This window comes from Brassica napus, chromosome C3 (assembly GCF_020379485.1).
Source record: "Brassica napus cultivar Da-Ae chromosome C3, Da-Ae, whole genome shotgun sequence".
Taxonomy (NCBI): domain Eukaryota; kingdom Viridiplantae; phylum Streptophyta; class Magnoliopsida; order Brassicales; family Brassicaceae; genus Brassica; species Brassica napus.
The window spans coordinates 15932570-15958288 of NC_063446.1; the positions used below are offsets into that span (position 1 = coordinate 15932570).

Here is a 25719-nt window from a genome sequence, read left to right on the forward strand (position 1 = left end):
AAAATATATTTAAATTTGTTACAATTTTTTTTAATTTAATAATTTCTTTTGCTCTAGTTTATTTTTCTATTGAGTGTTCTTTGGTGATGTAATTAACATGAGCTCATCATATACCTATAGTTCAAATAGACAGTCTATATAAGTTCGCTGCAGTAGTATAAATATTCCACGGGTGTTTAGGACCAAATCAAAAACATATAAAAGTTTACATTATAGGACAATGTCTAGTAAACAATTTTCGTCAATGCAAAAATAAAGATACACATATTGGCCTAATACAATGTAAACAATCAACGTGATCATAAAATAAACATTCTAATAAAACTATATTAAACCAATTCTCTTTCTTTTGCTATCACCGATGTAATGGTCTCGACCTCTGTAGGACGCCACCATGACTTTTGAACAGAGATCACTCCTCCACCATATCTGGAATGTGTCATTATTACATTATATTTCAGTGATTCCACCATCTTCTCAATTTCTCATATCTTTTCCATGTCATCACTTACTATAAATGTTCCTTGTGGTCTAAGAATTCGGTCCACTTCAGCCATTACAAACACCAAGCTGTACCTAAAGGTTTTGTTTACACATCAGATTTTGCATTCATAAATATAAAAAAAGGCAATAGAGATGCATATATGTGAGAGTGCTGTATATATACATACCTCTTCTTCAGTGCAGAGAATAGATGAATCATCATGAAGGTCGTAAGTTTGAGGAAAGTACATTAATCACACAGAGTCTTAGATCACACTGCAAAAAAACCAAGAGATGTTAATTTAAGTCTGACTTTTGTACAGAGGAGAAACGAAACTAAAATTTACATTCATACCATCAATATGTGTTCCAAAATCCACTTTCATAACATCGTCGTATTGAAGTACAGTATTGTCTCCGGAGTTTGGTGTCCAATGAGCAGCAACCCTGGAAGTTAAAAAACCATCACAGATGAACATGGGTACTAAAGAAAAATAGTGAATTGTGGATAGGAAGAGAAAGTTGAAACCAACCAATTCAAAGAGCATCATCCTGTAGGGAAAGCAATACCAGCTTTCAAACCATTCTCTGATATAAGCTTACGAACAGTATCCTCCAATGTCTCGCATATATCAGTCATCAACATTCGAGGCTTCGCTATGCTTCTTACATATTTTCTAACATGAAAAATTATCAAAAAAAATATTAAAAAATTCCAAGAGAAAAAATAATCTGTGGTCATTTAATTTGTTAAAGAGATCAACCTAGCGATGAAATTCTGCAGCCTGGCATACAGAGTTGTATATTGGCTTCTCCAAACGGTCCAAATCTCTCTTCTCTTCAGATGTTGTTCTCCACAAATTGCTACATTACAGAGATCAAGATCCATAGTCTTAAAATCTAATAGGGTTCAACAGAAGCAAAAACAAAAGTTGTATGGACTATATCTACACGCATATTGCATACTAAAACGTATTAAAAATTCCCTTAAAGCTAAATAGAGTTGTATGAAACTTACACGTCCTTATACTGTTGGATTTCACCTTCAGGAAACTCTCCGGATGGAAAAAGCTTCAGTCTGTTGGGTCTTTTTCCTGCAAACATAAGAGAAACCATCACTAAAGCAAACAACAAAAATGGCAAATTGAAAGAAAAGACAGAACGAAAACATTTCTTACTTGCTTTTTACTCTTATTTTTCTTCTTCTTCTTCGTTGAAGTCTCAGTTGAAAGAACAAAAGAAACATGCAATATATTAATCAATCAACAATGAATCTTTCTGGACCTGAATCTGGACAACGCAACTTTCTTCCGGCAACATGAACTCTGGTTCACTGTTTGTTGATCTCTTTTAACCGGGTGATCTGTTTGGGAAGAATCCCAAAGGTTGACCTGCAACAAACACAACTTCGTCATGCCTCTTTTAACCGGGTGATCTTTTTGGGAAGAATCACTTGCGTCGTCGCAGGAAGCGGAGAGACAACCTTCGTTTCTTGTCTGCAGCCGTATTAGGGTTAGAGGCCCCATCAATTATATCGGGCCGGACACAGCTTAAATTTCACAGCCCAGATACACAACACGCGTACAAAGCCCACGACAGTATAGAATAAATGAAACGACGCGTTTTGCATACCCGGACACATGGCGGCTTCTGGATGCGCGACTTTCCTACGTGGCAGATGACGTAGAGGTCTGTGAGAAAAGCAAAAATTTCTTTATATAATTAGATATATATATATATATTAATTTATAATTTTAATGCGACCATATTTTTACATCGAATTTTCTAAAAAAAATATTATCTTATTATTTTATATATGTCAAATTTTGAACATGTCCAAGTTGGGACCGGTAAAATTGGGACCGGCAAAATTTATTAATTTATTGAGTATTAATTTATAGAGGTTCTACCGTATTTGTTTTCGGGAGATTTCACCTCTAAAACTGAAACATTTTACTCGGGTTTAAACTTTAAAGTTTAAACTAACCTAATTTCTTCTAATCATTCATTTGAGCAATTAATGTTATACAATTAGTAGACAATTAAACCCTAATATATTTTTCTCAAAAGCACACAGTTAGAACTTGCGTGTTTGTTGAGAAAACATTCGGTTCCAGCCAACAGTTGCTCACCGGCCTGTTGACTAGTAACTTTTAGAATTTTACTTCTCTACCTTCAAATCTCCAAGGGGGAAAAAAAAATTACCAGTCACAATGAAATTGCAAACCACACAATGAAATTGCAATTGATGATCTACTTGTAATAGCCATATAGTAAACGCGCGTAGTTACTAATATAAAAGCCATATAAAGGTAGAAATCTTTTGTCCTAAATAATGCTAATTTCGGGGGAAAGTTCCTAATAACTGTGAAGCTAACCACGAGGAGGAGAAAAATGATAAGATGAAACAACTTCTTTGGTGGATGTAAATCTCATGGTGGTGCTTCTCTCTCAACTTTGTACGAAGAATAAGATGATAAGAATTTAGAGAAAGAGAGAAGAGATCATGTTGCACATGAGACTCATGAATCCAGAGCACGTGCAAACAAGAGGTTTATGAAGGAAACAAAGCTAATGGAGAAAAGGAAAAGCGTGCTTCAACCCATGGCTAAGGATTTCAGGTGAAATAACTTGTTTAGATTATTGTACCTCCTTTAATTTGTTCATGTTCATCATACTATTTTTAGGTACATAATGCACAGGCATTCCAGGAGAATGTGAAGCGCATGATTGCCCTAGAAGTTGAAAACAATATCATCATATTTTTATTGCAGACAAAATTTTGTTATCGATCGTATAATGTAAAGCTGGATAGAAAGGTGGAGATAAAAATTCCTGTTAATGTAAAAATTCTTAAGCAAGTTTCACTTTGTAAAGAAAATATATGATCTCGTATCGCCATGCAAGTTCTTGTGATTAAAAATGTAAAGACTCTCTCCCAAACTCCCAAGTCCCAACGCTATATTTTAGTATAGTTAAACATTTCAGTGGTAGCTAAACTTTTGAGTAATAATATATTTTCAATGAAATTAAGAAAATCATAAAAGCATAAATTTCACTAAAATGTAAGAATTCAGAGCTTATAAATATAATCTTACATTTTAAAAAACAACTTACCAATAACCCCTAGGTATTGTTGAAAATATCTCCATGCATGAACCAGCCTAGTTATACAATATCATGGGCGCAAAAAGCAAAACCAAACAAACCTTTAGTTTCGACATAAAATTAGGCCGAAACTTGGCGACGTCGATTACATTTACTTTCTCTATGGTCGGTAGGTGTCCAGTGTCCTAATAATATGTAACCCATGATTAACAGCCAGTCACATCTACCTAATCTCCCTTAATCAATCATTGTTAAATAAAAAGTTGACGTCCACAACCTAATCCACAATCCCTTTAGCTTTTTATATTTTCTATCTCACAAAATGAGACAATTTAGGTATGTTCACTCAGAATTAATTAATAAATAATGCCCACATGAAAATGTTTAAATGTCGGATTGGGCAGTTCAGCACTGGCCTTGCTCGGAATAAAACTGAAACTCGCCAGACAAGTCTTAACTAAAACTTTCATGGCTAATTTAATTCGGTCGGTTGAATATTCCACAGTATCCTGAACATTAAAATACATGGCATGTCGACATATCATATTAATATATACAACACGTGTAAATGTAATGGTAGAGTTTCGAAAATATGCTAGCGTTATGAAAATTTTAATTTGTTGAGCAGAGTGTTAAAAATCTTTAAAATTTTCGGCTAGCCGTCAAATGAATAAGATGTTCACACGATAGGTCTTTCATCGACATAAAGAGGATGACTTGAAAACAAACAAAAATTCAACTTAAAAAAAAAATCTTTTTCAAAAAAAAAGAAAAACAAACAAACAAACAAAAATTCATGATCATAAGCGATAGTAAACAAAAAGTGGCCGGAAACGGAATTGCGTAATACATGAGGGCCGTTTTCGCAAAACCCTTTTTGGTCACTGTGCAAAAAGAAGTTTGGGTTTGACACTAGTGAGTATAATGACTCGGTCTCCACTATTATGACATTATACTTTATCCGTTTGATATATCCTTTCGGAAAATATTACGTAAAAGAGCATCTCCGAACAAAATTATATAACTTCAGATATAAATTTTTTTCTCTCCAAAAAAGATTTCAGATTTAGAGTTTTAAATAATGAAACTTCAAATTAGAGTCATGACCCGGCCTCCACTATTATGACATTATACTTTATCTGTATGATAAATCCTTTTGGAAAATATTATATATAAGAGTATTTCTAAAAGAAACTCTATAACTTCAAATATAAATTTTTTTGCTTTCCAAAAAGAAGTTTCAAAACCCTTTTTCATCTTTTTATTTGTATTTTGGTCCTTATAATTAATTACACATCACATTTATGATTCTTAAATATTTTTTCATTTATCGTATTAATCTTTAATACTTTTGTATATCATAAATTTTTCAAATTTATTTTTATGAACCCAAATTTTACACATAAAATTAGATCAAAGTTTAAAACAAGATTTATAGTAGTTTAAAACTAGAATTAGACAGCAAGAATATTACAAAAGAAAGTTCATAATATTTTTTTAAAAAAGATAGATGAAAACAAAATTATGACACAAATTTAAATATTATAACAACACTAATAGTCTAGTAAATTTGCTCCGGAACTTCTAAAATATTGTCCAAACAAATTTTGTATAACCGAAGATGGAACATTACGGAAATAATTTTATGGAATAATGTGGTATTTTGCTTGTAGTTTAATATTTAATTATGTATTTCGATTTATGATTGTATATTTTATTGTAAAATTTTATTCATTAATATTGCTGTTATATTTTTACATATGTGCTAGTTATTTATAAAAGTTTTATGTATTTATATTAATTATGACAAATATAAGGACTATAGCGTAAATTATAAATAATTTTGAAGTTCGATTTGAAGTTTTTATTTTGGAGAAGAACACATTGAGACTTCAAATATAAATTTTTCAAACTCTAAAATAGAGAGTTCTTTCGGAGATGCTCTAAATGAGTCATCCCTTTGATAAAAAAAAAAGTCATCCCCTAGACATTATTTACAAAGTGATTTTGACACATGTTTTCTCTATAATCAAATTCACTAAACAAATGTGACATGACGTAGTAAAAATGATGACATGACTACGGCTAAATGTGACATGAACAATTATATTTAATGTTTATTCATATTTTTGGTAACTTTTTTATAATATAGTGGTAAATTATACATCATTATTAAAGTAAATCTATTCAAATATGACATTAAGTAATATAAAAATAGAAATCTAGTAATATTTTACAAATTTTGGAATATTATTTTTATAGTTATAAAATTTTATTACTAAAAAGGTTTTCAATTATTTTTACAATTTAAAAAAAAAATTATAAATTTTTAATCATAATATCACTAGTTTATTTTATATATCTACAAATTTTAGAAATACTATTTAGTTTTACTTTTTTTTTAATTATACAATTTCTATATCAATTTTCTTTTATTGATTTATACAAGTTGGTTAAATATATTTTATCCAAAAGAAATAGATTAAAAATCCATCTAAAATTATAATTTCAAATATATACATATATTTTCTTAAATATAATTTAAAATAAACAAAGTTATATATTTTATCTTAATTTTATGTCGAATAAATAGAAAATTAGTTAAAATATGGGTACGAAAATAATTAAATTTAAAATAATAATAAAATTTTATTTTAAATATAATTTGAATTTAAAATTCTATTACTGCACATGGTGCAGGAAAATATCTACTATACTCATATAACTATATATGTAGATGGTACACTACAAAAAAATAGAGATATTGTTACTAAATTTTGGTATTAATATTATTCGTCACAAATCTATGACCGTATTGATACTATATTGCAACTGTGATTTTATGTCACAAATAGGTAGTTTTTTGGTCACAATATTATGACTATTTAAATTGTAATAACCTCAAGTATAATTTAAACGTTAATAATCAAATCATTTTAAAAATTTCACACGTTATAATATAACAACTTAACAGCAGGCTTAGCTTTCTAAAAGAGATATTGTAATTTTTATATCATAAGAACATCTTCAACCGCACTTCATATTTTACTCTAAAATAGAGTGTAAAATCGAGTAATGAACAAAAATAAAAAGTTTACTCTACAAATAGAGTAATGTTTTTTGTTCATCGCTCATTTCTCCACTCCATTTCGAAGTAAACTATAGAATGGGTTGGAGATGCCCTAAAACAACAGTGTTTCAAGAAGAATATAAAACAAAGAAGTTTATGAAAGTTTACACCCAATATAACTACACTGAGCCCATATATATAATCAAGTTTGCATATAAAAAATAACAATGACGCTTTGTTTACTCTTTATATCTAAAACCATTTATAGGGTTAACAATCCTTTCGCGTCGGTCTAAATAATTTTTTGGTATGATGGATGTTATTGATTCGCTTCTGTTTTTTCAATATGGAACTATAATTTCAAATAAACATAAAATAAGGGAATTTTATTAGATAATAGAATCTGAATTGGCAATATAAAGGAATAACAACAAAGTGGAACTGCATAATAGAAATTTAAATAGTACTAAACATAGTAATGCTTTCCACATTTGTGACAAATTCCTTTCGAGTTCTTATCAGTAGCACCCGTTTTTTTTAATTGTGTGTTCGTGTTTGCATTTAATTTCACATGCCGAATGGAATACGATTGATAAGTTTCTTTTTAGATCTTCCAACTTTATGGAATGCAAATTCCTAAACTCTAAATCCTAAACGTCAACATACACAAAACATAATCATACTTCTTAGAACATGTAACTTTGAAATTGGAATTACATATTGTGTAATAAATCATAGAACATGTAACTTTGAAATTGGAATAATATATTATGTAAATTTGTGTGACAAACCATATCATATGTGCTTAAACCATATAACATGCATCATTTGTATATATAATAAGGTTTAAAAGAAATGATATGTTAAACTGATTATAAATATGAGGATACAGACCGAGCGAAGTTTGATTAGTATAACCAGAGCGTAGTTTGATGAGTATAATCAAAGAGTAGCACCGAAACCGAGATTGATAAATAGGTAATTAAAAACGGTTTATGGAAGAAAGTCTCGCGTAAACCATGTCAACAATGTTAATGATTAATGTCATGTCAACCATTGTGAAATAAGTGAATCACTATTGTGAATTAGTGAGTAAATCAAATTATAACGTTTTCACTTAATCGTGTTCTCAAATAATAGTATGATATCTGAATATATATATATATATATATATATATATATATATAACATTTTTGTAAAATTTTAAGGAAACTTTTTTGAATTTTATAGATATTGCACATATTTAAATACGCATATAAGTCAATCAAAAATATATCATATATATTTAGAAAGATCCTACTAAATATACATAACATATAAGTGACATTCAAAAAGTCGAATTAGAGGTTACGAAGACATTTTTGAATTTGAGATTTTTTTTTACAATTGCATGACGTTCCTAATTTAAAAAAAAAGGTGTTTTCCAAAAAAATCCAGAAAAATGAATATTTGAAGGAAAAAAAATTGATTGAATTTTTTTTTTCTATTTTTTCTATTTATTTATTACATATATTTAATAAATAATTTAAAAATATATAAATAAGTATACAGTTGTTATTTACCCCTTAAATAAAATTTAGTTTGGTCAGTTTAATATCTGAGAGAACAAAAAAACCAAAAAAGAGGTTGAGATTTGGCCTAAAAATAATTGGTACGTATATTAAGTCTATGACTATGTAGATTCATATATCAAATTATTTAATGATTTAATCATAACAATGGATTATATATAAGTCTTCTGGGATTTTCAACTTCTGTTATATGGATTAGAACAAAAATCTGGTCGAAGAAGAAAAAGAAATTGAAATCCCCGTCGGCGAGAATTAGCGCGACTCCGGATCAATAGGCTTTCACTGATCCATCGCCTTCACAATAAAAATAAAAAAACATTTTGGGTTTAGTCGTCTCTATAAATTCACAGCATTCCTTCTTTCTAAAATCACTCAAAAGTCTTTCTCACTCATTAATCTTTTCTCTCTCTTTTTTTTTTTGCTAAGTCAATCTTTTCTCTCTCTCTCTTCCACGAAACTGCACAGCTCGCAGCAACAACATCAGGTACTCACTCTCTTCATCGGGAATCTTATATTGTACGTATCCGAGTTTCTGATGATCGGTTTAAAAAGTACAGAAGAATCTGATTACTCCGTGTCCAACCTCGTTGACTTTTCACACTCTCTCTCCTCTTTTCTTCAGACAAGATTTTTAAGTCTTCCATCTCTTTACTTTAGATTCCGTCTTGGGGTCTGAATCTGATTATAACCTCTAGAAAACTATTGGGTTCCTCGCAAAACGGTCGGTTCATGATTCCGTCGGTTCTAAACTATAAAAGTTTTCCCCAGAAACTTGTCAGAAAAAATAATGTTTTTTTTTTCATTTCTAAACTTTCCCTTTCTGGATGCTCAGATACATAAAGAGCTTAAAGCTTCTTTTTTTGAACTTTGCTTAAAGTTTCTTCTTTCATTATATTATTACTCTAGATATCTCTGCAAATCTGTCAGAATCTCTGCCGTCTTTTGCTAAATACTATGAGAATCTAATACGCTTTGTCTCCAGCTACTTTTATAAAACTATTGCCACTTTTTTTTTTTCTGAACTCAGGATGTTGGAGAAAAAGGTTGAGAATTTCAACATGAACAGAGTCATCGACGAGTTCGAGGAAATGACAAGAAACGCTGACCAAGTCCAGAAACAAACCCTCAAAGAGATTCTACACAAGAACAAATCCGCCATCTACTTACAAAACTTTGGTATCAATGGAAACACAACTGACCCAGAAGCTTTCAAAGCATTGGTTCCATTAGTCACTGATCTTGATTTAGAGCCTTACATCAAAAGAATGGTGGACGGTGACACTTCTCCTATTCTCACAGCCCTTCCCGTTCCAGCCATCTCCTTAAGGTTTCCCTTTGACATAAGAACATCCCTTCTGCCTTCTAAATATGAATGATTATATGTTCCTCAGAGATTTTGTGTGTTTCTCTGTTGTGATCAACAGCTCTGGAACTAGTCAAGGCCGTCCTAAGTTTATTCCTTTCACTGATGAGTTAATGGAGAACACATTACAACTCTTTCGCACTGCTTTTGCCTTCAGAAACAGGTACACTTTCCTCTGTTCCATTCATTTACACATGAACATAGCTAAACAACTACTAACTCAGTTCCTTACAAAAATATTTTTCTGTTTCATAAGAAGCCTCACTTTGACATTTTTCAGAGAAATTAAAAAAATTGTGTAATAGACTAATATATCGTTATTTAATATATGATTAATTAAGTGAAAAAATAATTTAAATAAAAGTTTCTTGGTTATCAAAAGGGTAAAAAGTAAATTAAATGTACAAAGTTAGATTAAAATTGTAGAATGACATTTATTATGAAACATATGTAGTAGATTTTATAGTGTTTTTACATATATTAAGAAAACTAATTAAATCACTATTATAAATGCATCATATTTTGTAATTATTTGTTTTTAATAGCTTTTAACCAGTAAAAATTTAAAAAGTTCAGTTAAGTTTTCTGAAGCATAGAAAACATAAAAAAATCTATAGAAACAATTTTTTTTCTAAAAACATCCATCTTTAAAGTAACAGAGGGAGGACTAAGTGTGTCTGTGTGTGCTTTCTTTAAAACATGGTTGATGTTTCATTTATACAGAGACTTCCCAATTGATGACAACGGGAGAGCTTTGCAGTTTATCTTCAGCAGCAAGCAATACATATCAAAGGGAGGTGTCCCTGTCGGAACAGCAACCACAAACGTTTACCGTAACCCTAACTTCAAAGCAGGGATGAAGGCTATACAGTCCCTTTGTTGTAGTCCTGACGAAGTCATCTTCAGTCCTGAAGTCCATCAAGCCTTGTATTGCCATCTCTTATCCGGAATCCTCTTCAGAGACCAAGTGCAATACGTCTTTGCCTCCTTCGCTCACGGTCTTGTCCACGCGTTTAGAACCTTTGAACAGCTTTGGGAAGAGGTCGTTACCGATATAGAAGACGGCGTCTTGAGCAGCCGTATCACCGTCCCATCGGTACGTACCGCAATGGCCAAGCTCCTCAGTGGTCCTAACCCTGAGCTAGCGGAGACTATACGAACCAAGTGTATGAGTTTGAGCAACTGGTACGGGTTGATCCCCGCGCTGTTCCCGAACGCGAAGTATGTTTATGGGATCATGACTGGCTCCATGGAGCCGTATGTGAAGAAGCTGAGGCATTACGCTGGTGAGCTACCTCTTGTGAGTCATGACTACGGTAGCTCCGAAGGATGGATTGCTGCTAACGTTAGGCCGAGATTGTCTCCAGAGGAAGCTACGTTTGCTGTTGTTCCGAATCTTGGTTACTTCGAGTTTCTCCCTTTGTCGGAAACAGGGGATACAGAGCAGGAACCACCGGTTGGTTTAACTGAAGTCAAGATAGGACAAGAGTACGAGGTTGTCATCACAAACTACGCAGGTCTGTATCGATACCGGCTTGGTGACGTGGTAAAGATCGTTGGTTTCTACAACAAGACTCCTCAACTCAAGTTCATATGCAGGAGAAACTTGATACTCTCCATCAACATCGACAAGAACACAGAAAGAGACCTTCAGATGTCTGTTGAATCGGCAGCAAAGAGACTCGCAGAAGAAAAGATTGAAGTCATCGACTTCTCAAGCCATGTTGACGTCTCGACAGAGCCAGGACATTACGTTATATACTGGGAGATTTCAGGCGAAACAGGGGATGATGTTCTTCAAGATTGTTGCAACTGTCTAGATAAAGGGTTTATTGATGCTGGCTATATGAGTTCGAGGAAGTGCAAGACTATTGGAGCTTTGGAGCTGAGAGTTGTCGAGAGGGGGACTTTCAGGAAGGTTCAAGAACATTTTCTTGGGCTTGGTTCATCGGCTGGACAGTTTAAGATGCCGAGATGTGTGAAGCCAAATAATGTTAAGGTTCTGCAGATTCTGTGTGACAATGTGGTGAGTAGGTTCTTTAGCACAGCTTTTGAATGAAGCTGTGAAATCAAGAAAAAGGTGGGTTTATTGTCTTTATTGTCAAATAGTTATAGTTACTTTTGTTATTTAATTCAGCATAAAGAGAAAATCTTTTTTAAATTTATCAATGTGTTCAACAAGAAAATTATAAATCGAAGAAATATGTGTCGCAGTTGGTTTACTTTGCAATGCAATCAATGTTTTGGGCGAAAACTAGATTCTTGATGTGACATATATCTTCAAGAAAGTAGGAAATCAAGATTCGGATTTGATTGTAGATACGGAAGCTAAATACGGATAATCGAATAGATATGACCTGAACCGAAATGAACATTTATAAAAATACGGATTCAAGAACATAATCACTTTTCTTATCAATATCTGATGTCATAATCAGGGAGAAGTACCAACAATCATTTAAATGACAGAGTCAGTGGTGTGAGTTTGTCTCAGCAGCTATACGTGATTATGACATCTTTGGTGGGGACCTAGTAATAAGTGGACTGGACTAACACTGGTGTAAAGCTTTTTCTTTCAACAAATGTTTTTTTTAACAAAGTAACTTTTCATAATTTATAACTCTCTAAGAGCATTATCGGTAAGCTGTCATCTAATATCTCATCATTTAATTAAATGAAATTATAAGAAAATAGGAGAGAGATAAGTGAGAAGTTCTCGTATCAAAACTTTTGAGATACTTGTTAGCCCATCTCCAGTGGAGAGAGAGATAACTTGTTTTTTTTAATATCACTCTATTTTTTACTCTAAAATTTTTATTTTGAATTTAAATTTAAATTTGTTCTAATGATATTTTATTTTAGAGTAGAAAATAAAGTGATGAACAAAAAAACAAGTTATTTTATATTTGAAATAAATTTATTTTTTACTATATTATAGAATGAGAAATATAGTACCATTGAAATATTTTTACTGTAAACTCTATTTTAAAGTAAAAAATGAACCGGGGTTAGATATGCCCTTAGAACTTTAAATTTCATGCGACACCCATCGGTTAATTTAATTGATATAAAGAAGATGAAAAGTAAATGTATAATTAAAATATTAGTATTTTTAGTTTTTTAGAAAATAGATTTCTAATGATTGGAAGTGCTCCGAGGTATGTTTTTTAACCTATCTTACAAGAATCATATAAAACATGCATGGTCATAGTGACAAGTTGGTAGCAAGAAAGATGATGTAGCTCCTTTTTATTGGACAACGTACCACGCACACAGGTTCATTGCATGCCAGTTTTTTCACACCCAAGTCTTTACTCTCTTTTTTTGTCATCTTCGAACTAGTATTAATCACCAAATTAAAGGTCATTACAATCAACGTTTACAACCCATTCCCTTGGGTCCTAGTGAACTTAGTGTTACTAAAGTCTTCACTCTTAATTGCATTAAGTTTTCACCAACTGATTATAATTAATATTATAACGTACCATATCCTACTTTTAGAAAAACAAGTACTAGTATATAAATATATAGAAAGGTCAATAGTGGAATATGGCGTAATGGAATGTTATAATTTTTAAACAAGTACAAAAGGAAAATGATAGCTGGAAATTAGTGTAACATACTAACAGTGACAAATTGAACAACCACAGACATTGTTAGGCTGAGTAGTGAATTTGGTATAAAGTAAATACATGAACATTAATAGCTAATAAATACTACTCTTTCCGTTTCTAAAAGATCTATATTCTAGAGAAAACTTTTGTTTAAAAAAAATACATATTTTATTTTTCCAATACAATTTTTGTCAACTAATAATGAAAAATTGTGTAGTTCAAAAACATTAATTGCATTTCTTAAAATCTTATTGGTTTAAAAATATAGAAAATATAAAATTACAAAAAACTATACATTTATAGTTAAGTTTTAATATGTTTTATTAAAAATATAAAAATTCTAAAACATTGTAGATCTTTTAGGAACGGAGAGAATGTATTTCACTGATTTATACTAAAAATAGAATCTCCTCACAATTTATTACTACATAAAAAAAAATATTCAACACACAATATCTTATCTGGCCAGCTCAGTTTTTTCATTCCCTATATAACAACAAACTTAGACCGAGAGACAAAGCTAAGAAAAAGAAGAAAGTGTTAGAAATCAAACATAGAGATGCTCTTCAGTCTTTCAGTTATGGCAAATGCAAGACTCCATGGAAATTACAACTCACAAGACACAGTGTTCCAAGAGACGATAAGTGATGGTTGTGATCACAGAGTCTGGGACTGTGAGAGTCCTCTCTACGATTCTTACGAGCTCGTCTCTTTTGCTCACATAATCGAACGCAAACTATTGCCTTTCTCTCCACTCACTCGGCCGTCTAGTGTGAGTCTGCGAGCTCTGATGGATAAAGATAAAGACGACTATTCCTCTGTTTCCGAGACGACCACAAGATGTGTTCAACGGAGGAAAAAAAGGTGGAATAGAACAAAGAAGAATGACGAAACAAAGGAAGATATCAAGAAGAAGAAGAGGAAGATATCTTCTTGTATTTTATGGTGCAAATCGTCTTACAAGAACTTGTTTTTGTAAATATGTAACCAAGTATTTTATTTTTCTTGAAGCTATTAAATCTGATGAAAAAATGTTACTAAGGTTCACTTGAAAAATGTGTTATTTATGATTCTTTTTGGATGGTAAGAATATTTTCTAGTCTCTCTGCAATTGCTTCTCAGACGTGTACTAAAGTTGGCGATTGGTGACTTATTTTCTTAACAGCCTTCCACTGAGGTAGAGATCTAGATAGTCTTGTAAGACTCACCCCAGCCTAAGCTATGACAAAGCTTATAAAGAACAAATATTTTGCCTTACCTTTCAAAGCTCATGTATCTGAGTTTGATGCTAAAACGTGGGAAGTTCATGAACCTCCCACGTTGTTGTTTATTCACTGAACATCCGTATTAGATTAGATTATCCTAGCAAAATAAGTTAAAAATGATGTTCTTACTCTACAGAGCCTTATGATGAATGAATGAATGAATGAGAATGCGCAAAATGAAATATAATTATTGTGAATAAGAATCCAAAACACCAAAAGAGATGTGCATATTTGAAAAAGCTTCCAAAATCATTAATTATTGAGCTTACACTGCATGAACTAAATATTTCAACTCACACACTAGACAGTTTATTTGTAGCATCTTCTTCCCATCTTTTCCCTCTTCACTTGTTTGATGAGACATTCTTCTTTTGTTCCCCTTTGGTAACCTGATTATGAAACATCAAAAGTTGACTCAAAATTAAATCTTTGGATCAATGGTACCAAAAGATAAAGAAAGAAGCTTGACATCACGTATGAATGTTAAAAAATCAAAACTTTAGAGCTTCTAGATCCAAACCAAACAAAGGGATCACTGATCCACCAACTAAGCCTAAGCAGAAGAGAAAGTTTCAATCAAAGGACGTTCCTTTCACGCCTCTACGTACTAGTCAGAGGAGAAGCGCAGCACATGATTATTTGCGAGTAATCAAATTCAATAAGGAACTAATCAGACAAACAAAGATATAGATCTAACGATCCAATTTGAAGAGAATCAACTTACGTTCTGTACGAGGATGCCAACGGCGACGGCAGCAACTACGGCTCCGCCGAGTATAACCGGTGGTCCGGAAAGCAGACTCCACTTTCGGTAGATCATCTTCTTCCTCCTTTTACTTATTCCTCGGAACTTTTTTGTTGTGGTCTTCGCCGGCCAGGATTCTTCAGATGAAATCGACTCAAGTCTCTCTGTTCGGTATTGTGCTCTTAAATTGTTATTGGGCTGTTAAGTTGTTATTGGGCTTCGTTTTGTACTCAAGGCCCATTACTCATCGGTTCCCTTTTTACCAAAAGTTGTAACGAAGCACTGATTTGAAACCTCAGATAATGCGCCGGTTCATGTATTTTTTTTTTTTTTTAAATTTAAAATTTATTTTATCGTCTTAGTAAATTTTTTTTTTTTTCAAAAATATGTAGATGAAAATATGTTAAAAGAAATTAATATTTTTTGGATTTATTTGGTAGTGGTTAACGAATATGTTTTATGATTTGAGTAGTGAAATATATGTTTTCTTTAGACAACATACATACATATACTGTTAAGTACCATATGGACTGTATATAAAAGGAACGACATTTAAAATTTTATTTTAGAGAATAATATTAATTTAAAGGTGTGAAGCAAAACGTAATTAAGTTGCATCTGTGTTATTTGATTTTTGGTGAGAAACTAATTCTAGCAATGAAACATATCATGGAATGAGGAAAAACATTTATATTTTTTTGTTTGAAAATAAAACAAAAATAAAAAAAAATATGCAAAAGAAGCTGAAAATTGGAACATAAGAAACCACTTATAAATTGTAATAATGCTGATTCATAGATAATTTTCCTTACATATAAGACAACTTATGTTTGTACGAAGCCATTGATCAAGTAAAAGAGCATAGACATGTTCCATTGTTGAAATTTTCGAAGCATACTGTGCGTGTATCATTTTCTTCTTCTGTAATTGGAGGCCTATTAGTTCCCTCAAAATTGGTGATAATAAGGTCGAAGTCGAGCCTTGCAATCGCGTTTTGGTTGTAGTCTGTGATGGTAAGAATAACTTAAAGATCATCAGTTATGTTATTGTCTTCGGATGTTTGTAAATTCATCATGTATTGGGTTGTTTCTTGAATAAGGACGGTTGAGTCGGGATGTTCTATTTCATGGTATGTTAATATGAACTCCATACCTTTGTTGAGTTATTAAAATTACCTTGATTGCCGATGATAGATTGTAGCTGGAAATCATTAATAGATTGTTGTGTATTGGACATGTGTATGTAGATTTGGAGTGTATGATGGAGGTGTGAGAACTTATAAGAGAAAAATGGTTTCTTATTCATTCTTTGGTTATTTGTGTGAATTCAAAGTTGAAAGTAATGTAAGATAATATAGCTATGTATGGTGATGGTGAGCTTAAGTTATTGATTTTCTCGACTTTTTGTAACATTTTGTTAAATTATCTATAATAATTTATATTTAGTGTGGATTTGTAAGAGAGTATATTATGTTCTTTATCTATAACTATTATTTAAAATTGGTTCAGGATTCTTATGTTCTTAGCTTCATAAATCCTTAAACGAACTATTAGCTTGGTTTTATGGCTTGGCTAAAATTTTGGAAAACATAGTAATGGGATGTGATTCTTTTTTATATACTATAATCGGGGTTAATGCATTGATCTCACAAAAAAAAAAATAGTTACAGAACTAAAAATCATGAATCTTGGAAATACATGTGACTTCTTACGTTACTTTGTATAAATTTAACTTGGTTTTGGCTTTATAGTAAAACATCGGATTCGTCTTTATTGACATAGATAACAAAATAGAACTTTCATCAGTTATGCATCTCTTGGGAATTTGAGATGTACCATGTAGTCAGAAAATGGCTTACAATAGAAGTCTAAGCCTTAGACTCTAAGGGCTTATGATTGGTACATGACTCGAGCCAAGTACTTCTCCAGCATCTTCACTTCTACTTTGCTTCCATTGTAAAGCGGAACCCATTGATGAATATATCTGAATCCCTATGATTTTTTTTTTGTCTGATGACACCCAAACGTTGGATATAAGCTACTGTAATAAACTAAACATGAAATGTGTTTTGAGTTACCTTGGTCGGTTGGATATAGTTCTCTCTGGTGACCATATGATCATTTTCCTCAACCTTGTTCAACATGAAACTCTTCGGTGCACACTCATACAAAAGCTTAAGCATTCCATTTTTGCTCTTGGCAGCACCCATAAATCCCACTGTACAACAAATTCCTGTGAAAATTTCCGACCAAACTTCCAATGTACCTAGCCGAGTAAGATTTTTCATGTGGACCAGGGTCCTTGAGATCATCAATGTACTTCCTCAGACTCTCGTCCCACATCTGGTAGTTTTCTTCTTTGAAATAGTATATTTTCCCGGTTTTAGGGATCTCAATGTTCTCTTGCGTGAGGACAAACTCGCCGTGCATAAGAACAAAGATAACTGAGCTCCAGTACATACAGTAGCCGGCTGCTACCAAGTTGTGCCCAGGTTGTCACGCGTTTGCTATACATATTTGTTCTTCTGACCAAAGTTGCAAGGAACATACAGCAGTAGATCAACAACATTATGAACATTGTGTATCTTTTCTGAGTGGCCATGTGGAAGGTGAAAGGGAGAGTAGTTCATTTACAGTGGAAATATCATTGGAGTGGTAGGGGCTGTAGACACCTTTTATGGAACCGGTGGAAACTGCAGCGATGATGTTGGAGGAACCGTCGAGAGGATCGAAGCTAACGATGTAGTTGTCGGAGCAATAATTTAACATGAGCAATCAGAAAGAATCAGATCAAGAACTCGAGCTCGAAGAACCATTCATCAATTAGTAACACAACACACTCTCAAGATATTATTAACAAAAAACCATTTTTCCTCTTTGGTTTCAAAATTCAGACACACTGAGATAGAGGGTTGAATCAAGGAGCAGTTGTGATGATGCACTATGCAAACTTGTAAAACATGTCCTCGTAAACATTTGACTGGTTGAAACAATTTTTGAGTGTATTACTACAGAGCCCTGACTTGGCCCAGAAGCCATGAGTTTGCTTGCCCAAGGTGATTCCCGGGTCCTGCCAGAGACAGAGCCAGGAAAGTGAAGAAGAGTCATAGAACAAATATTCTAAAGCTGCAACTTCAGGTATTCAGCCACATAAACAAATGTGCATAGTTCTTAAAAGTGATAACCAGGAACCAATATAATTATAGCGTAGAGATTTTCATATACCTGATCAATGCAAAAGTTAGCTAAAACTTTCGTGTGACGAAGACTACTCCAGCAGCTTGCTGGTAACTCTTTGGAGCAACCCTTTGCATATTAACCTCGTGGAAGCATGACCATAGGTTTTTAAAAGTTTTCAATATCTCATTAAAAACATTGCACGTTTTAGCCGTGTATAAGGTGGTTAGTGATTTCATTTCTTTGACCATGAAAGAAGTTTAAATCTAAAACAATAAAGTATTAGGCTATGTATATCACCTATGTGTATAACCACTATCTGTAAGCCCTCATCTGTTTTACTTGAAGACACGTGATTGTGGAACATGACAAAACCAACAAAAAAAAAACTTGACAAAGCCTACAAACATTGTAAGAAAGTAAGTTGACTACTATGATCAGGTCAAACCATAGATTTAGAAGAGTGGATGTTTAACAGTGATGGATAAAACATACTGACAGGAAGACCAAGTTGTCTCATGCATCTGCTGTGGATTTCAACGTATTCTTGATAAGACTGCAAAAAACAAACAAACAAAAAAGTAAGCACAAGACTTTGTCAAAGATTAAGACAAAAAACATCAACCTCAAAACTGGCGCTCATGATGCTTCTCAAGAAGCATAAAAAAGCCCCTTTTGATGCAAAACTTGAGCTAAACCCTGAGATATAGTTGAATATGGATCAGATATATCCCGGATGTTTTAAAAAAAAAAACACTACAAACTTTTTCACCAAGTTTCCAGTTCTGTGCCATAAGCATCTTTGAACCAAACTAACAACATGATTTACAAAAAGATATGTTATAAGCAGATATGCGACTACCATTTTAAGAAAAATCATCATCGGTTAGGCTACTCGCTAGAGGGCTCTCCAAAAGCAAACCCCATGAGTTGGATCGTAAATACTTTTCTTTCTCCGGGAAATATTCTGAGGCTACACCATATCCTCTCTGTTGTGCAACATGGAATCTGCTGAGGTCATACTGGTTTGAGTAGACCGCAGAAGGGTAGGCATCCGTGTATGGCCCCACATATTGTTATGGTACTCTTCGTCTCCTGAGAAAGATGGAGGTTCAACTAGAGAAAAAGAACAAAATTTTAATTGAGCTTCAGAGAAATAAAAGAACTACAGAACAAATTCGTTTATAAAAGAAGTTAAACCTACGTCATCAGGCAGATATGGAATACAAAGTTTAAACAATTTCATACTTCCCAGAAACGCAGAAGATGCGTTACTACTGTATGTGTAATGAATCAGAAGGGTTGGATCTGGTGAAGAGTGAGATTCTGAGTATTATGCAACCCATTTATAATTGAACAAATTAAGGATTAGTGATTAAAATTAGGAAAGGGTAACTTATATCGACCCCGTGGAAGAGCTTTAATAAGAGAGTTAAAGGTGAATCTTAATGCTAGTTTCAATGAATATAAAAAGCGTTACAACGTTACGGCTCAGTTACGTCAGAGCCGGTGGAGTTTAGGATTTTCAAGCAGATGACCACCGTCGAGAAGGAGAAATGTTACATTGGGCTTTTATCATCTAAACACTAACCTAAGCGTGGCCCATTGAACTCGTGAACAGGAAGAGAATGCTGACGTGTCGCGAAAAGCCCTTATCTCCCTGCTGATGTGGCTTGATGAGTAGAGAGACAAGCATGTTTTATTGTATAAGATATGATGTACCGTCTAAACTCTTTGAAAATTCACACAAAACACACTATTGAAACAAAAAGGCCAAAACTCATAGTAGCCACCAATCCCTAACCAGACTAATATATAAACCTTAATAAAACTACACTCACCATCTATAATGACTACCACGAGAACATTACATTCACCAATTCAAATGTCACGACCACAAGTCCTGTCCCAAATCGATAATATTGGCCAACGAAGAGAAACACGAATCTACAGTTCCCCAATCCTCAACAGCTATAGCAATCTCGCTGGTCATCCCAGACCCTGATGTCGTTGCAGGAGACAGATTTTCCTGGAAAATGTTGCTTTTCCATCCACCAACGTTCTCAGTCTCATGGTTAGAGAAAGAATACGTCTTGAAAATGTCCTTCTTGTACTCCAGATCTTCAAGACTTATCATCACTTCCTCGGTTTTCGTCGGTTTAATGTCTTCGGTTTGCTCTGTTAAACCAACTCTGTTTCCTTCTTCGACCATCATCGAAACAGAGAAGCTCGTGGCCGTCGTCTTTGGGGATGTACTGTTGTTGTTACAAGTGTGGGTCCCGACATACTTCACTTCAAAAATCGAAGGATCTTCGTCGGATCTCTGGACTTGCTTCACTGCTGGACACTTCTTCGTGAATCGATGCGTGCATCTGAAGTATCCTCTGTAATAATAACAGAAACAGAGACATACTTTAGCAAATGCCCAGAAAAACAAAACAAAGTTAAAAACTATGTAACTTTAGGAAATCTTACCTAGGGTTTGAGGATCCATGAATCTCTTTTTGCCCGTATTTTCTCCAGCAATATCCATCATCAATCGAACCTGTTCCGACAAAAACCTTAACTTCCTCTGTCTTCTTGTCCGATAATTTTCTGCAAACCACAAAAGCAAAATTCAGACACGTGAGATCTCGACCCAAACCAACAGACAAATAATGACTCTTTAAGCTCCAATCTACCTCTTCTTAGACAAGGTTTTAGAATCCTTGTCTTCGATCTCACGGCTTCTCTTAAGGATGTTCTTGTCGTCTTCCTTGAAACTCAACATGAGAATTGCATTCTGGTAAATGCGGAGGATTTCAGAGATCATGATCTTGCTAGATTCAACAGAAGAAGTGTGTTTGAGATTGCTTATCAATCGTTTGGCAAGCTCTCTCCCTTGTTCCAATTCGTTGATCACTAGTTTCTCTTCCATCGCCATTAAAATTAAGAACCTTTTTTAGAATTCTATGTGTGTTTCGTTTTTAGAGAGTTTGATGAAATGTGAGTTTCGTGTGATGTGCCATTAGTATTTATAATGATGAGACGAATCTATCTATGTTGTATACCTTGTGCTTTTACGATAAGTTTTATTCTTTTATTATTATTTCTCCTTTTGTTTTAAGCTTAGACTAAGAAGTTGGGTGGAAAAGAGAAGGATCTTGGAGGGAAATTGACAAAAGGACTACTAACTACTATTATTTTCCCCTGTTTCTCTTTATAGTATTTTCAAATTTATAAAACTGCTAAAGTTATTTTACAATGCAGAAAATAGTATTTTTTATTTAGCTGATATAATTTTTATTAGTATCTATAAGATGTAGTAAATGCATACTCCAATGTATTTTTCTAGAATAGTAATTTTTAAATATAAAGTAAAAAATAAAAAAATTCTATTTCTTTTTCTGTAAAAATGAAATAGAATTGGGCTGGTTATCTCTATTTGTTTCTATATAGATAAAAACAGCAATAGATTGGAGATGGTCTCTCTCTCTTCGATCACAGTAGAAATCAATATGATGGCTATGATTCAGCCGAGTAAACAAATAAACAAATCATCTTCAAAGAGACCTCCCAGTCCTACCGCGTTATAGGAATCCAGTTGAATGTATTATCTTTTGCTTCCGGTGACGTGAGGCCTGTGATGTCATGCCAATTTTGATTAACCTTTTTTATAATTTTACATTCAGTGATATCATACATCGATTATATAACTAATTATGTTTTTTATAAGGAGTCAAAGATGGAGATTACATGACCCTAAAAGCAAATCGAGAATCTTTGGATCGCATCAAACCATGCAGTGTGGATTAAAGACTAATGCGCCTATCCCTTTCACACAATTGACAGCGACGTATTATCATTATCATTAGCATTATCATTAGCATTATCAATGTGGTTGGAAAGAAAATACATAGAACTGAACAAAAGGATACACAACAGATGAAAAAGTTAGAATAATGTTTTGATTATTTTAAATTGCAAAGTAAGCTGTAACTGTTATCGTAGATCAAAGCTAAACGAGTTTTTTTCTTAATTAAAAGTTTTATGGAGAAGATCCCCTTAATTTAGCTTTATATGCTTTGTGCCCAGCGTGACATTTTTCATTTAAACATTTTTCTTGTACAACGAACTCTTGTGTATGTGATACCCTTTTGTTTATGTAATTATACGCTTGGTAATAGCGTTATGCATTTGACATGTTCATCGTAAAGAATGCAAACCATACAAAATATCATGTAGCCTATGAATAATGGATACTATTGATATATATCCACGTCCCTGTATGTTTCTCGGTTATCAATAAACCTCGGAGCTTTCTGAGTACAAACTTATTATCTTTTTGGAAGTTAGTGAATTAGAGGCTGCTGACAAAGTTTCACTTAATAAAACTAAATTAAGATTTCAAATGGTCGTTTGATCTATGCAACGCGTCTACTTCTTTTAATGACGCGTCTGAATTAATGTATAGTTTATGTTTCACTAAACTAAGTAAACTGACCGTGGTATATACGTGCACATGGCCTTTTCGTGGTGGGTTAGTAACTTTACTCGTGATTATAAAATAATTAATCAAACACAAAAGGACCATATCTTTTTGTTTTTTTGCTAAAGAAATGGACCATATCATAAGTGGTTTTAATTACTTAAACTGTGGACTGTTGTTACTTTGAAGTTTGAAGTTTGGACTGATAACATCTAACGCCTAAAGACTACATAATTAGTGGTTTGTAACTTTGTCTCAAACTTGTTCCTAATTATATATCTAATCTATTAAAACTGAAATAAATTTGAAAAATAAACCTTGATTCATCTTAAATATTACAAGTTTTGCCATTGAGTTCCTTGCTTCCTTTATTAAACGGGTTTTGTAATTTAATTACAACCCATTTAGCTAACACACGTGTTATGTTTGTTCCTATTAACAATTGATTTTATTTTTCAAAAACAATGTTAGCTATATTGACTATCTTAACAAAAGGTTCCTAAAAAGTTGACAATCAAGATAGATATTATTAGCGTGAATAATTTTGTTATAATTTATTAAAAAAAAAAATATTACATTTTACTTATTCTCTAAGTTTGCATTCCCATATATGTTACATAGCCTAAATGTCATAGGTAAATCATAATATTCTATAACTAAACAAAATATTCCAAATTGTTATCCAATCAATTAAAAGCCATGCTTAAAAAATAACACAACCAATTAATATTCTTTAAAAAAAAAATTCTAGAAACTATATTTAAACTAATTTAAAAATAGTTACCCTATTTCATGCGATGTAAACAAATAATAAAATTAATTGTCATATAAATGCTTAGGTTTTTTTATTTAAAAATGATATATTATGTTCTACTTAATTTTTGGAGCAATGATAACATCTTTTTAAACCTAGAGTCTACTTTCCATTTATATATATTTCTCCTCTGTTTCTTCTCTACCTATCCGCAAATCATAGAAAACATGACAAATACCAAAAATGTCTCCTCTTAAAGATGTCATTTATTTAAAGGTATAAATTGTTTTTAACATTTAATAAATATTAAAACATATATCATTTTTATCATGAATAACAATATTATTTTTATCATTTTTCTGGTTTCACCCTTGTACGAGTAAAGTTTTACCATTCATATTTTTACATTTTATTTGATGTTTTAATTTTAAAGACAAGTGTGTTAACTATATTTTCAAACATCAGTTTTTTCAAATAGAATTACAAAACTTAAAACATCAATAATTTGTATTCAAAAGGAGTATATAATAACTAACTTCAAAATTTGATTTTTTTAAATGAATAACATATATAATTTTTTTCTTCACAAAATACGTACTCCATTTACATTATATGTATATAACTTATTTTCTAACTCAAAATTTTAGGGTATAACTATAATATAAGGTTAACATTGAAACAAAAAGAACAAAATTAAATACTTATTGTATTACTATCATTTCTTTTTCCTAAGAAAATAATTCAATACAAAAAATCAATAATATCTTACAATAGTATATAATAAGAAACAAAACAACATTCAAGAAAAAATGAGACAATATTCACTGCTAAAGACAATAAATTAAATTAGATTGATCAAATATGCTATAAATTGTTGTATTCAAAAATACGTATTAAACAAATATTTAATATTTGTAATTTTGTAAAATACATATATTCAATCATATTAAAAATAAAAAATATAAAAGTTAATACGAACACTCGTGCAGACGCACGAGTCAAAATCTAGTCTAGTGTTTAAACACGGATACAATACCGTATCAATGCATACGCCCACAAGAACTCCAATGTTTATAACATCAGAAATTATATGATTGCTTCATATTTATAAAATTGCTTAGAAGATGCGGATAACTTTTTAAGAAAGTATTTTAACCATAAGCAGATCTTCCTAAACTAGCTTATCTTCAACTTGTCATAAAAAACATATATGTTCTAGATTCGAGTAGCAATATGTCATGGTCAAGGACTAACACTCAGAGAAAAACAATGAACCCAAGTTTCCCAAACCAAATGTATTCATTCTGCTGCACGGGAATTTAGTAATGACAGAAAAGAAAAAAAGAAAAAAAATTAGTAATGACATAAAATACGTCAAATTAAATATAAAACGATGTTTGACCAGAGTTTGGTGTAACACTATATATTCTTCACACCAAATATTTAATATACATGTTTTATTATGTTTCATTTAATAATATAGTTCACTTATTATTATTAATTACTTCAAATTTGCAACTAAAAATAAAGATACTGTATTATTTGAATTTGTTTTTTTATTTTACATAATTAAAATACTTTTATTTTATTTTCAAGTAAGAAATCATTAATGGGTTATTATCATTTTCTTTATATTGTAAAAAATAAAATATCATAGAACTTTTATATTTTATTTTATTTTCAATTAAGAAATCACTAAATGATTATTATCATTTACTTTATATTGTAATATTTTTATTTTAAAATATCAGTTATAATATTTATTTAAGTTATATTTAAGTAGTAGTGAACAATTAATAATATTACATTATTGTAAAGTTAGATTTAATAGTAAATAATTAAAACTTTATGTAAAACTATTAAATTCACCAAACATTAAAATAACATTTTTATTTTATTTTATTTTATAGTATAGTTACACTTGTATCACTAACTAATACAAATTTTATTAAAATAAATTTATTATTTTATTATGTGCTTTTCATAATTAATATTTTGTAATTTTTAATATAATATTTTATATAAAATAAATATGGAAAAGTTATAATATTTTTAAACCGAAAAATATAAATGTAAATAAATTTTATAAACATAGAATTATA

At 31.8% G+C, this 25719-nt stretch overlaps 3 protein-coding genes, 1 long non-coding RNA gene and 1 pseudogene across 6 annotated transcripts; 2 read left to right on the forward strand and 3 right to left on the reverse strand.

Annotated features, from left to right (window-relative positions):
- Positions 1 to 192: 192 nt before the first annotated feature.
- LOC106443668 lies at positions 193 to 2006 on the reverse strand. 2 transcript variants are annotated; one of them, XR_002656870.2, is made up of 8 exons: positions 1967 to 2006; positions 1662 to 1874; positions 1502 to 1577; positions 1248 to 1347; positions 1017 to 1160; positions 839 to 930; positions 672 to 759; positions 193 to 576 (listed from the first exon to the last, which is right to left on the reverse strand). It is a non-coding gene; the product is annotated as an uncharacterized LOC106443668 (long non-coding RNA). The 2 variants fall into 2 exon arrangements; XR_002656869.2 differs by lacking the exon at positions 1967 to 2006 and having other exon boundaries at positions 1662 to 1960.
- Positions 2007 to 8538: 6532 nt separating this feature from the next.
- On the forward strand, positions 8539 to 11817 carry LOC106441911 (jasmonoyl--L-amino acid synthetase JAR1-like). Its single transcript, XM_048752715.1, has 4 exons — positions 8539 to 8716; positions 9260 to 9559; positions 9657 to 9758; positions 10319 to 11817. The coding sequence occupies exons 2-4, from the start codon at positions 9261 to 9263 to the stop codon at positions 11652 to 11654; spliced, it is 1737 nt and encodes a 578-aa protein (XP_048608672.1). The 5' UTR covers positions 8539 to 8716; position 9260; the 3' UTR covers positions 11655 to 11817.
- Positions 11818 to 13789: 1972 nt separating this feature from the next.
- On the forward strand, positions 13790 to 14188 carry LOC111203623. Its single transcript, XM_022697534.1, has one exon. It carries the CDS (start codon positions 13790 to 13792, stop codon positions 14186 to 14188), a length of 399 nt encoding a protein of 132 aa, XP_022553255.1.
- A 454-nt stretch (positions 14189 to 14642) lies between these two features.
- Positions 14643 to 17987, reverse strand: LOC111203624 (annotated as a pseudogene). Its single transcript, XR_007321305.1, has 2 exons — positions 15199 to 17987; positions 14643 to 14863 (listed from the first exon to the last, which is right to left on the reverse strand). The product of XR_007321305.1 is annotated as a fructose-1,6-bisphosphatase, chloroplastic-like (transcript).
- LOC106443670 (probable WRKY transcription factor 46) lies at positions 14643 to 21390 on the reverse strand. Its single transcript, XM_013885213.3, has 5 exons — positions 21077 to 21390; positions 20871 to 20990; positions 18444 to 20779; positions 15199 to 18288; positions 14643 to 14863 (listed from the first exon to the last, which is right to left on the reverse strand). Exons 1-3 carry the CDS (start codon positions 21316 to 21318, stop codon positions 20284 to 20286), a joined length of 858 nt encoding a protein of 285 aa, XP_013740667.2. The 5' UTR covers positions 21319 to 21390; the 3' UTR covers positions 14643 to 14863; positions 15199 to 18288; positions 18444 to 20283.
- Positions 21391 to 25719: the final 4329 nt, after the last annotated feature.

Excerpts from the sequence above, each read along its gene's own strand:
- LOC106441911 (XM_048752715.1), top strand. The coding sequence starts at position 9,261 with ATGTTGGAGAAAAAGGTTGAGAATTTCAACATGAACAGAGTCATCGAC. Across the intron at positions 9,560-9,656 it reads GTTCCAGCCATCTCCTTAAG|CTCTGGAACTAGTCAAGGCC; the intron begins GTTTCCCTTTGA and ends TGTGATCAACAG. Across the intron at positions 9,759-10,318 it reads GCTTTTGCCTTCAGAAACAG|AGACTTCCCAATTGATGACA; the intron begins GTACACTTTCCT and ends TCATTTATACAG.
- LOC111203623 (XM_022697534.1), top strand. The coding sequence starts at position 13,790 with ATGGCAAATGCAAGACTCCATGGAAATTACAACTCACAAGACACAGTG.
- LOC106443670 (XM_013885213.3), bottom strand. The coding sequence starts at position 21,318 with ATGGCGATGGAAGAGAAACTAGTGATCAACGAATTGGAACAAGGGAGA. Across the intron at positions 20,991-21,076 it reads AAAACCTTGTCTAAGAAGAG|AAAATTATCGGACAAGAAGA; the intron begins GTAGATTGGAGC and ends TGTGGTTTGCAG. Across the intron at positions 20,780-20,870 it reads CATGGATCCTCAAACCCTAG|AGGATACTTCAGATGCACGC; the intron begins GTAAGATTTCCT and ends TTATTATTACAG.